Source organism: Lampetra planeri, chromosome 35, assembly GCF_965212315.1.
Source record: "Lampetra planeri chromosome 35, kcLamPlan1.2.h2, whole genome shotgun sequence".
NCBI classification, from domain to species: Eukaryota; Metazoa; Chordata; class Hyperoartia; order Petromyzontiformes; family Petromyzontidae; genus Lampetra; species Lampetra planeri.
This window is the reverse complement of record NC_136141.1, coordinates 3,427,442-3,444,293: the sequence shown is the minus strand read 5'-3', so window position 1 is coordinate 3,444,293 and position 16,852 is coordinate 3,427,442. Positions and strand designations below refer to the sequence as shown.

At 50.7% G+C, this 16,852-nt stretch overlaps 2 protein-coding genes across 8 annotated transcripts in view; one reads left to right on the top strand and one right to left on the bottom strand.

The window, feature by feature from the left end:
* The first annotated feature begins 319 nt into the window (after positions 1 to 319).
* LOC144730204 (GTP-binding protein Di-Ras1-like) lies at positions 320 to 2,850 on the top strand. Its single transcript, XM_078610820.1, has one exon. The coding sequence runs from the start codon at positions 366 to 368 to the stop codon at positions 1,227 to 1,229; it is 864 nt and encodes a 287-aa protein (XP_078466946.1). The 5' UTR covers positions 320 to 365; the 3' UTR covers positions 1,230 to 2,850.
* Positions 2,851 to 11,149: 8,299 nt separating this feature from the next.
* LOC144730278 (uncharacterized) overlaps positions 11,150 to 16,852 on the bottom strand; it is a 70,636-nt gene continuing 64,933 nt past the window's right edge. For all 7 annotated transcript variants that reach the window (XM_078610958.1, XM_078610956.1, XM_078610960.1 and 4 more), the window contains one exon: positions 11,150 to 16,739. In XM_078610958.1, the coding sequence (XP_078467084.1) occupies positions 16,340 to 16,739 (400 nt within the window). In that variant the 3' untranslated portion in view covers positions 11,150 to 16,339. The remainder of the gene's footprint in view (positions 16,740 to 16,852) is intronic.

The window sequence follows — 16,852 nt, the reverse complement described above, 5'->3', positions numbered from 1 at the left end:
CGTTTTTTTTGTTATTTTTTGTTATTTTCTTTGAACCTATCTACGTGACTTCCCCGAAATATCCCAACAATATGGATTCCTGCAGTCACGAAAGATTTCAATCGAAATAATAAACTACCCTGATTTTCCGTAACAACGATAAGATTTCTCGGCATTTACAGATCTGATGACTGCCTTAACCGCATTTTTTTTTTTACAAATACTTCAAAATCTAACTTACGACGCTTCGGGAAGTGACCCGATTAAACAGCTCAGCTCAACGACAAGCAATTAATAACAACTCGATCTCTGCTCTTAACCCGATCCGGCGCGCGCAGGTTTTTTCGTTCTCTCCGGGAGGAGGAAAAAAAAAGCCACCAAAAGCCATGAAACAGCAGCTGAGCCATCGCGAGCAGGAGCAGCAGCAGCAGCAGCACGCCCAGAGGGCCCGCGTGGTGTTCTTCGGAGCAGCCGGCACGGGGAAGTCCTCGCTGATCCGCCGTTTTCTCAGCGACTCATTCGACCCCATCTACAAGCCCACGGTGGAGGAGCTCCACCGCTTCAACTGTGGAACCGACGCAGCAGCAGCAGCAGCAGGAGGAGGAAGAAAAGGCGATGGAGAGTTCATCCTGGAACTTCTCGACACCGCGGGAAGTTATTCGTTCCCGGCCATGCGCCGTCTCGCGGTGCGCAGCGGCGACGCCTTCGTGCTCGCCTTCTCCGTCGACGACCCCGACTCGTTCGAGGAGGTGACCCGAATCCGCGACGAGATCCTCGTGGAGAGAGCCACGCTCCGCGACGAGCGGCTGGCGAACGACCACGAGGGAGGAGGAGGAGGAGCAGGAGAAGGCGGAGATGCTGGGGAGCTCCCGCGCGCTGCGCCACGTATCCTGGTCGTGGGCTGCAAGTCCGACAGCCGCGAGACGACCTCGACCCGTGCGGTAGCCAAGGAGGAGGCCGCCTGCGTAACGGAGCTCGATTGGGGCCACCGCTACGTGGAGGCGTCCGCCAAAGACGGCGGCGGCGTCATGGAGCTCTTCCAGGAGCTCGTGGGGATGGTCAAAGGTCCCGGGGGCGACGTCCGCCTCTCGGCCGAGGCGAGGCGTGCGCAGTTCCGTAACCAGGCGAAGCGGCAGCAGCAGCAGCAGCAACGCAGCAAGGAGCGGCCGAAGCGAGCGGAGACCTTTCCGAAGGTCGAGGAAACTCGGCCTCCCGGTATCAAGAAGGCCAACAGCTGCAGCATCTGCTAGGTGGCGAGCGACGCTGGCCTCCTCGCGCAAGGGGGGAGGTTGCGTGCGTCGCGTTGTCACGAATAAATCCGAAGTAAAAGCTGTTTTGAGCTTAAATGTCACCAACTCTTTCGAGTTGAGAGAATCGTGTAACGTGGGTGGGTGGGATATTGTCCCACCGGACCACGCGCCGGCAAGCAGGTTTGTTATTGTTGTAAATAACACTGCCCCGTTGGTTGTTGTTGTTGTTGTTTACTGTTATTGTAGTACGCAATGTGTACTATGGTTGAACTTCTTTCGCACCGTACGTAGTCGAACCGTGCGTGCCACCGGGTGCGTTTGTTGCGCGATGATGATGTTGATTATTATGATTATTAGAAATGCCGTTTAAATTCGTGTGTGCGCGTGTGTGTTTATATCTAAACACGCGCGCGCGCATTGCCTTGCGTCGTACGCTCCACGTTGGAGCATTTTAAGTAGCGGCTGATGTGCCTGCAACTCGTATCGCGGTTTCGCGAAATCGCGGCGTGTGGGTCGTAAGTAAGCGGTTCCGTGCGCGTATCGTCGATTGCGTTTGCAAGTGTCGCCGTTTGGTTGCGCGTCATGGCGGAAAGGGCAAACTTGGTCCGGCCATAGGAACGTGGAATTTCCAGCATTTTTCGCCCATGAGGACGAATCAACGGACACGCGTTTGCTACCCCGGTCATCGTTTACGCCGCAGGCGTGACACTCGTTGGTTATTAGTTAATGTATTTTAATATATAATGCGTTACGTTTTCGTGCGGGTTATGGTTAAGATCGTGTAACAATGCCGATTGTTTTTTTTTTTAAACGTACTAGTCGAACGTTCTGTTGTTCCTAATTTAAATTGCTTCTCATAATAATCCACTGCCGGACCAAATCCTCCCTCTCCACGCCGTGCGGGTGGTGGCGGTTGTTTGACCATACTTCCCCACGCCGGTCAATGGTGTTGGGGGTGGTTGGTGAGGCGCAGGACTTGGTTCAGATCTCAGTCGCCACCGGCGTGAGCCGTGGACTGGGAATCGAACTCAGGCGGTCGGTCCGGGTTTGATAGTGCAGTGGTGCTAACCGCTGTGCCACCACTCCCCCCATTACGTGATATTGTATATAACATGATTGCGTGTGCGGTTAGGTGGTTATTTAACTTTTTTTTACAATGTAGCATTTCGCGTACAAAATAAACAATGCTAACACCATTTAAGTTATATCTGGATTTGAGGCTTTTGTGACTGTAGGGATCCTTACTCTTTGCTTCTTTCGGTAAAGTAACTTTGATAGAAATAAAAAAAATCGGTCTACGAAAGGCCTCGTCTAGAGCAGTCTGTTTATTTCACCTGAAGATGATCCGCTTGTTGTTGCGATCGAAGCGTCGTGATCTATTATCTTTAACTTATATCTGAATATAATTTATGTAGGTACGTGTGTATTTATTATTCCAGAATATGTATTTATCGTATTTAACGCGGCGAATTGGTGTCTCTCTCTCTGTAAGAGGTGAAGAAGGCATCGCGCATTCGGTGAAGTGTGATCAGTGAAATGTAACTGTCATGATGATGATGATGGTGGTGGTGGTGACGGTGTCCGTGATTTCATTGCAAATAAATACTAACCCCAAGATCAATGTTCGCACTTTCCTTCCATTCAATTAAAATCATTGCTACATTTCTCATTACAATGTTTACAATTAACATGGCACCTTTTTTTGCCAGTATCCAAGTATGATAAGTAAGAATACGTTTGACCCTTTCTGGCAATACAATAGCAGGTGTCAAGATGTTCAAAGACCAAATAGAAACATTTTGAAAGGAATAAAGTTATGTAACACATTCCTGCGGAGGGAGCTGGTAGGAACGTTGGGTTGCTCGGTCAATGGCCAGGGTCAACGGCGGCGTGGTGTATTCCGCAAATATGCCCGACTGTGAGGGCGGGCACAAGCCGGCGTGAGTAGGTTAAACGTTGAGTTTTATAAGGGCACCACGGGGTGACCAGCCCCTCCCCACCCAGCCCCACCCCTCCCACCCACCACCCAGCCCCACCCCTCCCACCCCCCACCCAGCCCCTCCCCACCCAGCCCCTCCCCACCCTCCCCTCCTCACCCAGCCCCTCCCTCCCCACCCAGCCCCTCCCTGCACGACGGACACAATAATCCCCTGTGGGCTGGTGTAACCAGGAGGCTCCTACCAGTATAAACCACACACAGGCACTTGTAGTGAACATGCAGACAAACAGGCTCTGACAATATATGTAGTCTCTTTAAAACTGAAGAATGCTGTATCTGGTCTAGGCCAAGCAGTTTCGAAGACAATGCATATCCAGGTGCTTCGAAAAATGTTAACACTTTGGAGAATTTGCAACAACACCACAATAAATGCGTCTCCAGGCCTCTGGAGACCACCTGGAGATGATTCTAGGCAGGCGTTGACAACGATGGCGAACGAGTTGGAGAGACTCTTTGACTTTTTGAAGCTGTTAACATTAAACTTTTTTAAAATATCATGTTACAGTGTAGTACACTGGTCAACAAAAAAAAACATTTTTTTCTGGCCTGGACTTTTGCAGCTGTTCTAGACTAATTTCAGGGTGCCGATTCCAAATCTGGTCTCAGATTTGCTCTATCACATCTCATTTTTATGCTATCTGCATATCCCATTTTGATTGATTTTACCCGAAATTAACTCTGTCACTTATGATTGCAAGTTGTTGCGAGTCAGTGGCTGCTTTAGTGTTAAAATATGGTGCTGTATTTTTAGGATAGTGTGTTTATAATATCATTTTATGTAGATATCCACATTTATTTAATATTTTTCTTCTGCAGTTTTTATTGAAAATGCAATATTTGACATCTCAAAAACCTGATGTGATAGACAAAAACTGATGCCAGATTTGGAATCAGCACCCCAAAATTACATTAAACCTGTTGGAATACATGCCAGAAAAAGTGTGTTGACCAGTGTTATTATCCGTTCTTCTTCCATTAAAAACGCGAGTCCCATATGAGTGTTAACAAAAATGTTGAAGCACCTTGTATTATCAGAGCCTGTGTGTTTGCATGTTCACAACAAGTAGAGTGGGTGTGGTAAACGCAGTGACTTGATTTCTTGCGAGAGGTTTCTATTTGCTGTTTGAACATCTTCACACACCTGCCGTTGTATTGTTAGGTCGGGCAAAACAACCGATTGTTTCTCAATATTTTAAATTGTCAGGGCCTAACCCAAATCCTCCGGCGGGGAGGCTGAGGGGATATTTTCCGGAGTTCAGCCTCGGGCAAGGGGATCCATACTGGTAGGAACCTCCTGGTTACACCAGCCCACAGGGGATTATTGTGTCCGTCCGTCGTGCAGGGAGGGGCTGGGTGGGGAGGGTGAGGCTGGGTGGGGAGGGGCTGGGTGGGGAGGGTGGGGAGGGGCTGGGTGGGGGGTGGGAGGGGTGGGGCTGGGTGGGGAGGGGCTGGTCACCCCGTGGTGCCCTTATAAAACTCAACGTTTAACCTACTCACGCCGGCTTGTGCCCGCCCTCACAGTCGGGCATATTTGCGGAATACACCACGCCGCCATTGACCCTGACAATTGGCCGAGCAACCCAACGTTCCTACCAGCTCCCTCCGCAGGAATGTGTTTAAACTCTCGATTCTATTAAAGTCGCGTATGCGTAGGCGATCACAACCATCCGTTGTTGTCAATCGACTGCTGGGCGACACGAGCGCCTCCAACGCGCCGTACGAGTCGGGGTGTTCGCCGACCATACTTCACCACGCTGGTCAGTGCGGGTTGGTGAAGGCATAAGGGGGGGGGGGGGTAAACATGAACGCGGGAGCAAACGAAGTACAATACAATATTTTTCGATTTAAAGCTTTGGTGACTGCAGGGATTCATCTTCTTGGTTCTTTACAATACATTACAACAATTTGCTTTTGCTGAACCGCCACGCGCTGCCGCAACATCGGTGGACATCTGTTAAAAAGAGCTTCGTCGCTCATCGGATTCCTCCTCCGGTCTAAGTGAAGATTTTTATTTAAAAAAAAAAACGATTTCAACACGTGGGCCAGCAACTCATTTGGCGTGTGTGGCGATCGCCACATCTGAGCACTCTCCAGGCTCAAACCCCTGCTGAGCTTCCGAGATCCGAGTCGGGGAGGGGGGGGTGCAGGGCACGTCGCAAATAAATTCTCGACCCGAGATCCCCCTTTGTACTCTCTATAAATAGCGCAGCCCTGCAATTGCGAGCTCGCACCACTGCCGGCCGAAAAGCCTCTCCGCTGGGAGGGAGTTCTCGAGAGCGAGGGCCCCTTTAGGGGAGTGCCTTGGCTCATTGTTCCGCGCTGGGCAGACGTCGAGGAGAGACCCACAATCCACCCCGCCACACGTCACCTGCCCGAGCATAGGGCAACTGCGGTTTACATATGAATTACTGCCAGTGTCGGACTATCCCAGTAGCACGAGTAGCTATATATGTAGTAGCTTCTATATGTAGCTAGGGGCCCCCGCACTTTCAAGGGCATTGGTGAGCTACGTGGTGAGTTTATCATTGGCGATCTGCGTGGTGAGTTCACCATCACCATTGGCGATCTGCGTGATGGGTTTAGCATTGCTGTTGGTGAGCTGCGCGCGTGTTTGAAACATCGCAGCAAGTTGATTTCAATGCGCCCTCGCATCCCGCACGTGACCACTCAGTCCCGTCCCGACCCTCCAGCCAGCCAGCCAGCAAAACTTTTCGTCGAACACAGTCGGAATACATCAAAGCGCTCTCTAATCGCCTTGGAATGGGGAAAAAAAAACACGCGACTCCGTGTGAAGCGACTGGACGCAAGGGGACAAGGAGACGATGATTCCGGGGGAAGAGCCAGTGGATAGCTTAAAAATAGAAACCTCCAAGCAATGGACCTCACTGCGTAAACACGAGATGTCCCGAGGCGCGCACGTGCGCGGCTATTATCCCTCGATTATAAATAACGTAATTGGTCCTACGCCTCTATTTTTAGGTTTTAACAATTCATCATTGTCTCCCGTCAAATGCCCCGTGGGTGAGAGTGGTGGCGGGAGGGTGGTGTGTGTGTGTTTGTGTGGGGGGTGGGGGGCATTATGAACCGTGAAGGGGTTGAGAAGGGGAGTGCAGGGAGGGGGTGGTATTTGGGTGGAACGGTGGCGCAGTGGTTAGCGCGCCGTGCTGTGAGCACGTTCGCGTACAAAGTAATGGAGTGGGCTACTTTGGTACTAATTTTATTGTTCACAGGCAAACAATCACTAAAGTATTCTTTGGTTCTTTCGGTTAAGTCACGTCTAAAGATAAAATAATGAATTAAAATAATAGCGACGTTTCGATTGCAACACAAGCAATCATCATCAGGCATAAGAGAAATAGCAACAACAATCTAACTAGAAAACTATAGACAGACATACAAGCAGACAGACATCACAAGGACACACAGAGAGAACACATATCGGCAGAGAGAGGGGTCGTTTCTGTGACGGTCCCTTGCTTGTGTTGCAATCGAAACGTCGCTATTATTTTAATTTATTATTTTATCTTTAGACGTGACTTAACCGAAAGAACCAAATAATAATTCCTGCAGTCACGAAAGCTCCAAAAATTAAGAAATCACTAAAGTAAACTTTTTAAACTTGATTTGGCGCTTTCGTTCATTTCTCACCCCCCTCTCTCTCTATTTAAGGCCTCGACACAGAGGCATCGTTTCTCTGTGTGCCTATGTGTTTGTCTCTCTCTGTGTGTCTCTGTGTTATCTCTCTCTGCTTACGTGTCTGTCTATGTGTCTCCTGTTCTGTGTTTAATCTCTCTCTTAAATTTAGCAATATTTGGAAGAACGTAATCAACCATGTAGGGTGCTGACTGTTATGTTAGCCGACTGTGTTGTATAACATTATATTTCTAAGTTTACTAGGTTTTGTTTTCACTTTCATTTGTACCTGATGATGATTGCTTGTGTTGCAATCGAAACGTCGTATGCTATTATTTATTATTTTCTCTTTTTACGTGACTTTACCGTGCTTGCGCGCTTGCTTGCTTACGACCGTGCAAATCTTTCGTCGTTTTTTAACCCACTTCCCGTGATCCAATCGAGCTGACATTTCCCACACAGACTGTTTAGGGAATTTTTTTTATATTTAATTACCAATTGCTTAATGCTGGCAGACAATCATCTGACCCATAGGTGGCAGCCATCTCAAGCCAGAGGACGAGAGGACTCTAACCGCCACGCATATAAAGGATTTAGAGTGAAAAACGTTGTTTTTACGGGTTCATTTTTTATATTTTTACCAGGTAGGGCCCACTGAGCTGTTGAGCGCTTCTTTCAGAAGCGACCAGGCCACAAATGCTTGCTCAACGAGGCGGTTCATCGTCATGTAGACAATGTATCGGCAGCCAAATGCTAAACGCGTGTTAATCATGAACGTGGAGGGAAAAACCCTGAGAAAGATCCACGCGACCACGGGGGGGGGGGGGGGGGGGAGAGAGACACACGGCTTGAACGGAACTGGTCCTGGGCCTCCCACCCCCTTCGAGCTCGACGACGCATCCCTCCAGCGGTGTCTCTGGGGCACAGCAATGGGGAAGGGGAGCGACTGCCCCGTCCGTGCGCGCTGTGCAGGAGCCACTTCTCCTGGGTTTACCCACCGGGGGCGTGAAACCTGCGAACTCCATAGCCTGCGTGCGGGCCCTTTTAAGAAACGCTTCGGGACGTTCTGCAAGGGGCCACCGCGAGTCGCCACGTCGTGGCCTCTTGAAATTGATTCGCTCAACCGACATTTGTATAAAATGTCTACATCTCGTAAATTCAGTTGCCGACCCTCTGGTCTACCCACCAAGTGATGGTGCAGTCATTACAAGGCCTGCGCCAGGCTAGGTGCACTTTGAGGCCAAATACGGGGCGGGGCAAAGGCTCGCTGGTAGTCGGTCGAGGGATAAGACTCTGGTGGTTGTGGGCGAGCAGACCGAGAAGACTGGAAAATACTCACCACCACTGTGCCACCTTCATGCGTTTTCGCCATCCAGGAGAGCTCCACTCTTTGTTGTGAACGTCACGCTTCTGCTGTTGTTGCTGGAGGGTGACTGCCTCCAACTGCCAAGTAGTGTCCTCCATGAGCTTCCTTCCACAAAGGCCGATCTTTACATCGCTGGTACCCGTCACCAGCAAGTCCACTCAGCTCCACATCCTCTTCGATCCGGCCGTACAGAAGCTGTTCGCGCATGCGCGCTACATGACCCAGCCAACGCGACCTTTTCTACTGGACTTTGTCCAGTTCTTTCATGGATTTGTTGGCTTTTCACACAATCCAGCCTGGTTAAACCTAGGATGGATCGTAGGCAGGCCAGCCTAAATGTTTTTAACCGGCGAAGATGCTCCATTGGGAGGGGGGGGGGGGTCCACGTTTCACAAGCAGAGACGAGAGGGCATAACTGTGGCCAAGAAGACCCGAAGCTTTATGTGGAACAACAGACCAGGTAGCTTTCACACAGCATTACACAGCCGATGACAAAATAATGCCACTCGACTGATTCAGAGACCTCTCCTGTAAAAGCAGAGCCGGTCATGAGCACACTGCCAAAGGTATGGGAAAACTCTCCATAACTGCCCCATCACCAATTGGGAGTTGTGTGGGTGGAGTGTCTGATGGCACAAAATATCCAGGCAGGGGCTTAGTTTTGGTGGGGCTGATGGTAAGGCCCCACCTCTTGAGTGGCAAGCTCAAGGTTCAGCAGCAGTGCCCTCCAATTCTTCTTGAGCAGCAATCAACAAATCATTTGCACGTATCACATGGTTGACCAATAGGGAGCTATCCCTTGACCACACCCGGGCATCGATCAGCCTCCCATTGTATCTGTACCAGATGGCAATTTCTCCGATACAGCCATCAAAGGCTTCATGAACTACGTGGTCGAAATATTAAATAATGTGGGAGCCAGAGGACACCCCTGTCGCACCCCCAAGGTGAACAGGGAATGGTTCAGACTCCAAGTCACGTGGTTTTACTCTGGCCTGCTCACAATCATGAAGGTCCTTAATGATTGTGTAACGGGTTCCGGAGACACTTGTAGAGGTAACTTCTTTATTACAACACAACACTCCAACAGTCCTGATACTCTGTTACAGCCTAGGCACACAGCCTAGGCACACAGCCTAGATACACAGCCTAGATACACAGCCTAGGTACACAGCCTAGCGACACAGCCTAGGTACACAGCCTAGGTACACAGCCTAGATACACAGCCTAGGTTCACAGCCTAGCGACACAGCCTAGGTACACAGCCTAGGTTCACAGCCTAGCGACACAGCCTAGGTACACAGCCTAGGTACACAGCCTAGCGACACAGCCTAGGTACACAGCCTAGGTTCACAGCCTAGATACACAGCCTAGGTACACAGCCTAGGTTCACAGCCTAGGTTCACAGCCTAGATACACAGCCTAGATACACAGCCTAGGTACACAGCCTAGGTACACAGCCTAGCGACACAGCCTAGGTACACAGCCTAGGTTCACAGCCTAGGTACACAGCCTAGGTACACAGCCTAGGTACACAGCCTAGGTACACAGCCTAGGTACACAGCCTAGATACACAGCCTAGGTACACAGCCTAGGTACACAGCCTAGATACTCTACTCTGGCTACGCTCTGGAACTCGCCCTCACAAGGTCGTAAAGTCGGGAGTTCCAGAGTCCCACCACTCGCTCTCACAACATCCCAGGCTCTTCAGATTGCTGGTCGTGGGTCTTGAGTTACAACTGGCCCCGATCGTCTAGGGAGCTCCCCTTTTTATGCCTAGTCCAACGAGGGGTGGGGCCGTGTGCGCCACCAGACATCCCACAGAGTACACACAGCCCCCCCCCCCCGTTGGCGGCGCCAAAAGGCTTAAGCGCCTGGGAACCCAACGCCTGGCGCCCAGAGGCTTAAGCGTCTGGACCCGCCCGGGAACCCAGAGCCCCCAGCAGACCCTCCCTTCTTATGTCACTACAATTGTAAGCAGTCAGGAACTCCGAAAGCACGATGAACAACCCAGAGCCCAGGCCTACTGATGGTATCATAGGCCTTGACCAGGTCAATAAATCAGAGATGTAGGTCTTGTTGGAATTCCCTACACCTCTTGCTCTAGCAGACGGACAGAAAACATGGCATCTGTGTAGGACCGCCCCTTCCTGAAACCGCATTGGGGCTCCGCAAGCCTCTCCTCTGCGTGCCTGGCAAGGCGATGTTGAAGAATCCTTGCCAAGACCTTCCTGGCACACTTAGGATGGAAATGCCCCTGTAGTTGTTACAGTCTGTGCGGTCCCCCTTCTTAAAGAGGGGGAACCACCAGGGCATCCTTCCAATTCTGTGAAACCCATCCGTGGTTCACTATTATGTCATATAGGGCAGTCTGCGCACAAACGCCACCCTCCCTCAGGATTTCACTTGGGAAATCATCTCTGCCCGGTGCTTTTCCTGGTCTTAGACTCTGGATGACCTTCTGTACTTCAACAGATGGCACTTCAGCCAGCCACTCACAGGGAGTGACTACTTGTTCCAATATTTGAGGCACCGCAGCCTCAGCAGGATCATCCACACTTTGCCCAATGATGTTTTCCAGGCCGAGGGATTTCCAATCCCCCAAGACCTCACAGAGATGTTCAGCAAATCTGCAAGCCTGTTCCTGGGAGTCAGAGATCGGATCACCTTTCTTTTCCCCTAATGATTGTGATAGGTGCGGCACCGAAAGCTCCTTTTTTGAAGGAGTTAGAGAGGTGATCGCAGGCTACTGAGGCAAACTCCATCTCCTCAGCAACCCGCGACCACCGCCCATCATTGCAGCGCCGCACGGCTCTCCAAACCTCCGAGAGCGAAGGCTGCGGTAAGCCTCCTCCTTCTCCGACGTACAGATGCGTACGCGAGCACACACACACACAGCCACACAAGAAAGAAACACGCATGCACAGTACCCACATTTATGCTGCTTTCAACACTCGTTATTTCGCAACAGGCCGTAAGCATTATCGTACACTGGCAAAAATTTGGCACGTTAATACAAGGAGCCACAGAGAAACTAAACGTGTGCTAAGCAAGACATTTATTCTTAAAATGAGTCAACTTCTTTTAAAGTACTGTAACTGCTTCACATTATGGTAACATTCTCAATCAGCAAAAAAAAAAAGACGTTCTGTTTGTTGTAAGTACCTAATCGACGTTTTAAATGCACCAAACTCCGCGCCGTTAAGTCGAGGTCTCGTTTCTTGACAAGGCAGCATCATCATCTTTGACGCCTCATGGAGTTTCAAGTCAAACATCATTTTTTTTTCCTTGCTCACAAACGCCTGTCCCTCTAAACCCGGGTGTAAATTAAGTCATCACTTTGTTGTTGTTGTTGTTTATAACTCTACTATACCATACGTACGTTGCCCTTCTCACGTGCTCGTGTGACCACACTTCCGAGTTGAAAACGAGTCGCGCGAACAAAGGGTAACGGCAAAAACATTTGTAAATATTTTGTCGTCTCCTTTTTTGAACTTCAATTATGCATAGTCTCTCTAGAGTCGCTAAGTTTGCTACAGCAGCCTTATTTTTTTTTCCATAAGCACACAGCAGCCAAAGAAATCGGCAATGAAACCTAACCACACGCGCTCAACACCAACGCGAAATTCCCTTGGAAGGGGACATCGAATAATCCACAACTTGGTGATGATAATAATAATAATTATAAAATAAAAACTCCAAACAAAAAAAACGTGTCGGCAGTGCACTTTTAACAAGTAACAAACCTTCATTTTTGTCCACTAATACTATCAAATAAACAAACACGTAAAGCATGATTGAAAAACTTTGCACTTTTTGTCGGCACACAACCACATAGCCGGTCGGTTCAAGCGAGATTTAATTCTAAGCAGGAGGTGCCAAAAACAACCGGTCCCCTTATTACATGCGCGGCGCAAGTGCTGCAGGCAACTTAGAGAGCTTGCACGACCACCACCACCACCACAGCGTTGTTTGGAAAAGGTTTGTTTGAAATTTTCCCCATTTCTTGTACCGAAATGTGCAAAACGGGACTAACACTTGGCGCACGTTTATGGCAGCAAACAAAGAAAGCAACCCCCCACCCCACCCCCCCCATCAATAAACTTGCGAGAAAAAGAACCAAATGATTATTACGACTCGGCGACAGTTGTGGCTGTAGTGGTCGCGAGAAAACAAGCTTATGGAGACCGATGGGGGCTTGCCACCTCCCGTTATAGAATGCAACCCAAAACCTTCACGGAGGGCACGCGTGCTACGGGGGGGGACTTGGGCTCCACACGTTTTGGCAGGCGATTACCGTTAATGCAACATTGCAACGCAGCAGAGGATCACCATTGTTTTTTTTTTAATGGCGGGAGGTTTATAAAGGGTTCAGAGAATGGCGCCTTCTCTCTGATGGGAACCTGAGTTTTATTTCTCTTTGCTTCAGAATTCTTTTTCTTCTTCTTAAATAATAATGACAACAACATTTTTTTCCTTCGCTCGCTCGGCTTTTTTTTTGGTGGAAAACCAAATGACAGGAATCCCATCCAATGGCTTCGACAACAGTTCACACTTCCAAGGTCGTATGTTCTTTTATTCTTCCCGCAACCGTGTACCGTGTGGGTGACTTGGCCGTACAGGTGGAGGGGGGGGGGCGTTGTTGAATTTCTCTTTTTTAACTAAAAAGTCATTTTTTTTGTAACGAGTGAAAGCTCAAGATCCAGGAAGAAAGTTCTGTAAACAAGAGGGTGCCTGGAATCTTTCAGGCTCCTCCCAACTTACATCCAGGGCTCTTCTGCAAGTGCTTTGCTTTGCTTTTTTTTAATTCTCAAAAAAAAGCTTTCATTCTTCTCTGACCAGGGGGGAGGGGTAGCAATGCTACTCTCTCGCTCTCTCTCAAGTGCACATTGATTACCAACTTCTCATTCACCGCCACTCCACGAGAATGGTGCAAAAGCTTCACCACGATCGACGATGATGACGACGACGACAGCGTTTACATTTTTTTTTTAGATTTTCAACTTTTTTTTCCCCATTTTTTTTCGTAACGTAAAACTTTTTTTCTTCCTCTTTCAAAGTTTCGTTTAAGTTTTTTCCTTCCTCCTCTTCGGGAAATTGAACAAAACAACGTAGCATTAGGTTTGGAGCTTGGAGCTCTCACGGTCTAACACCTTCATGAGTGATGGGAGATTAACTAAAATTTGGGGGGGAGGGTGGAGAGGTAGGGGGCGAGTTAAGTTGTCAACTAAAACGAAACTGGGGGAAGTTATAACAATTGTGATTAAAACACTCAAGTAAACTGCGTTTTAAACGTGAAGCGTCGCTTTGCAGGGGGAGAGGGGAAGAGGGTTCCTTCAGCGTGCATCACTTGGCAGCGATGCACTCAGTGCATTGCCAAGAACCGATCATCGACAACACGAGCCCACGGTGGCGAGTCACCGCCGCGTCTGTACAGCGCAACGACACCGACGACGCCGAGAACCACGACACATCGCCTAAACCAAGTACACCACACACTTACTAATTACTACTCGAAAAAAAATTGTCCTCTAAGGAATCTAAAGGATTTTTCTTCTTCTGCTGCTTGCCGAGCTGTACCCGGCTTAGCGCTATTCATGTGGTTTTCATCAACATCAAAAAACCCCTCCCAAAAACTTTTTTTTACTTTTTATTTGGCCTGAATGATTCAAGTATTGGACTCGATATGTTTTGGATGCAAGAAGATGATGGTCATAACCACAGGCTTTGAAAATCACCAGTGTGCTCACGTAAGTGTCCTGATTCTCAACTCCAAAGCCCAACCTGTTGAGATACCAGCGATAAACTTTACATTCTGCGAAATGCGGCCCCCGTATGATTGCTATTGTAGAGAGAAAGTAGGGCTCGATTGGCTTCAGCTCAAACAAGATACTGCAACGTTTACACACAACCAGAGCAGCCTACTGCACTACAGAAGCACAAGCAAAACGAAAGTCAGAAAAGTTTTTTTTTTGTTTAAAAATTTCTCATCTTTTTTTTTAAGTTGGAAACTGCGAGCACTTTGGAGAAGATGATTCGAGATGTTTGCAACCCCGTTGCGGGTAGGACTGAGAAAGCCGCACAGGGGAGAACGGACGTGACGATGCGAATGAGACGGACGGACCCCAACCCCCGCGCCTGCGCAACGGAGAGACCCTCCGCCAATGCTGGGGGGCGAGGTGGGGGGAAGGTGGGGGGAAGGTGGGGGGCGAGGTGGGGGGAAGGTGGGGGGGGCGCGGCAGAGCGCGGTGGCCCCCGACGCACAATTGCTTGCAGAAAAGAAACGGTGCCGTCAACAAGCGCAGTGACCTGAACACCGGCTGAACCCCCACCCCCACCCCCATCCACCCGGCACCTCCCGGAGTGCCACGTGGATTTCGCTGCCGTGCGTGAAGAGGCCTCTCTCCTCTCGGCGTGTGGCAGTGCAGTGGACGACTCCAGCTGAACACCAAATTTGCAATGTCCAAGGCAATGTGAAGCTGCTGTCGGGCGTCTTCCGTCAAATGAACCACACGCGGCGTGCACGGCGTGACATCTGTTCAAACTGCCACGGCATCCAACCGCCGCCGCCTCGTCACCACTCCCACCCACCCAACCACAAAAATCCGGCTTAGTGGCTTCCGCCTAAACAGTCCGCAGTTTGATTTGCCACGCGCGCGGCACCAACCCGTTGTTGCTCAAACGCCAGGGTCTTGTAAACTATGCACGCTCCAAGTTAAGTTTTTTTTTTGAGAACGTTTTTTTCCAAGCATCTAGAATTTCACAGAAGACTCGCGAGGGAGGGTTTTGTGTGCAATCGTACCGGCGGCATTTGTATAATCTCAATGCCTCTCTGGCCATTTTTGCATAGGAGCATAGAGTAGCAGTAGTAGCGAGGACTCGGTGAACCTGCAAAGAGGACGGCGTGCGAGAGTGCCGGGTGGACAGAGAGAGAGAGACGTGTGGGGAGTTTAGGTGCGAGGAGTGGGGGCGGACCCGGGGGAGGGGGAGAGAAGAGACAGAGGACGTGATCAGTCTGGGGTGGACTAGCGACGTGGAGTTTGTGGGTCACGGGATTCTTGCGACTTCACCACTGCTGCTGCCACCTGCCCCAGTGAGTGAGGGTCGGTAAAGGAAGGGGCGGGCGGGCGGGAAAGTTTCCAGTGGCATTGTAGGATTGTAGGAAGATGCCCGGGGCCTGTTTCGTCTCGGCTTCTTGTGGGATTCTGCCACGGCGTTTGAATGACTTGTGCGGTATATGCTCGTGACCCAGACAGAGTGGCCCACGGCACTGTGGGGGGGGGGGGGCTACTTAATAAGGTGAGGGGGGCGTAAGCAGCAGAGAAAGGAATGTACTGTACTAATACATATACTGGCTCCCTATCTTTTGCAAACAGGGGAAGAGTGTGTGTCGTGCGTGTGTGTGCGAGTGTTCACTACAAGCTGTGGATTTGGCTCGCACCCCCCCCCCACTACACCCACCCGCAAGGAATTGGAAAAGTAAAATACAAACCCCCGTTCCCGGCCCAACCAACTCCCCCTCGTTTGTAATGTGTTCGTTTCACTTTCCATTCCACATCCATTGGCTTCCAAACCATAGTGTTTGCACGTCAAGCGTAAACGCTCGAACCAGTAAAGTCACGTACGAAATCCTTTCTACAAAAAGGTATTAAGAGACTGGGCTGCGGCATCCTCTCAACCACAGCCGAGTGCGAGTGTGAAAATCGAGCTTATGAAGTCACTGAAATGACACTGTAGTATTCATAGTATCTGTTTTTTTTGTTGTCCCCACAGAAAGTGCTATAAGTGATGAGAATGATTCAGGTCAATTCTTTTTTTCTTTTGTTGTTTTGTCATTTGCGTGAGAAATGGACAAACGTCCCTCCTTGCGCATCGTTCCATGTCGCCCCCCCCGTCCCCACCAAACGATGGCGGTGGCGGCGATGTGGCGGTCGCCGTCTCGGAAGGCGTCGGTCGAAGGAGGCGCGAAGAAGCTGGCGCCAAAGTCCTCTCCGCGCCGTCCCTCCCACCAACACCAACCCCCCCACCGCCAGCAAACCCGCCGGGGCACCCCCCTCGCGGAACTTTCTAAGCCTTCCCCCGCCGCCGCCGACCAAAAACCACACGGGGCGTTCACATGGCCTCCCCTCCGAGCAGGTCCCCGGGCAAGAAGGAATTCAGGGGAGGTGGCGGCGGGCTGCCGAGCCTGCCACGCGTCCCGTCGTTGCCGCCGTTGCCTCCGCCGCCCCACATGCCGGCGCCGACGGACGGCGCCGCCGAATTGTACGGGGACGGCACGCCCCACAGGGAGCCGGTGCCGCCCCCCTCGTCGCCCACGCTCCAGTTGTCGGCCGACACGGGCCCCCGGCCTTGACCTTGGCCGCCGTTGACCGAGTCGAGGTTGGAGGACGGCGCTGGGCCGGGCGCCGGCGGCCAGCCCGGGGCGGCCGAATGTCCCGGCTGAGAGAAGAAACGGCTGATCTCCTCGTCGGTGGCGAACTCCGCCACGATGGTGGTGTTTCCCAGCACGCACCTGGGCCACGTGGGTGGAGGGGGGGAGGGGGGGGGGAGGGCAGCCACGACGTGCGGACGATAAGAGCTCGTGTTCGCGAGGTAAGCTGCTACACGGTGGCTTAGTTTATAGAT

What these genes read in the sequence shown, in the direction of transcription:
- LOC144730204 (XM_078610820.1), top strand. Translation starts at nt 366, where the DNA reads ATGAAACAGCAGCTGAGCCATCGCGAGCAGGAGCAGCAGCAGCAGCAG.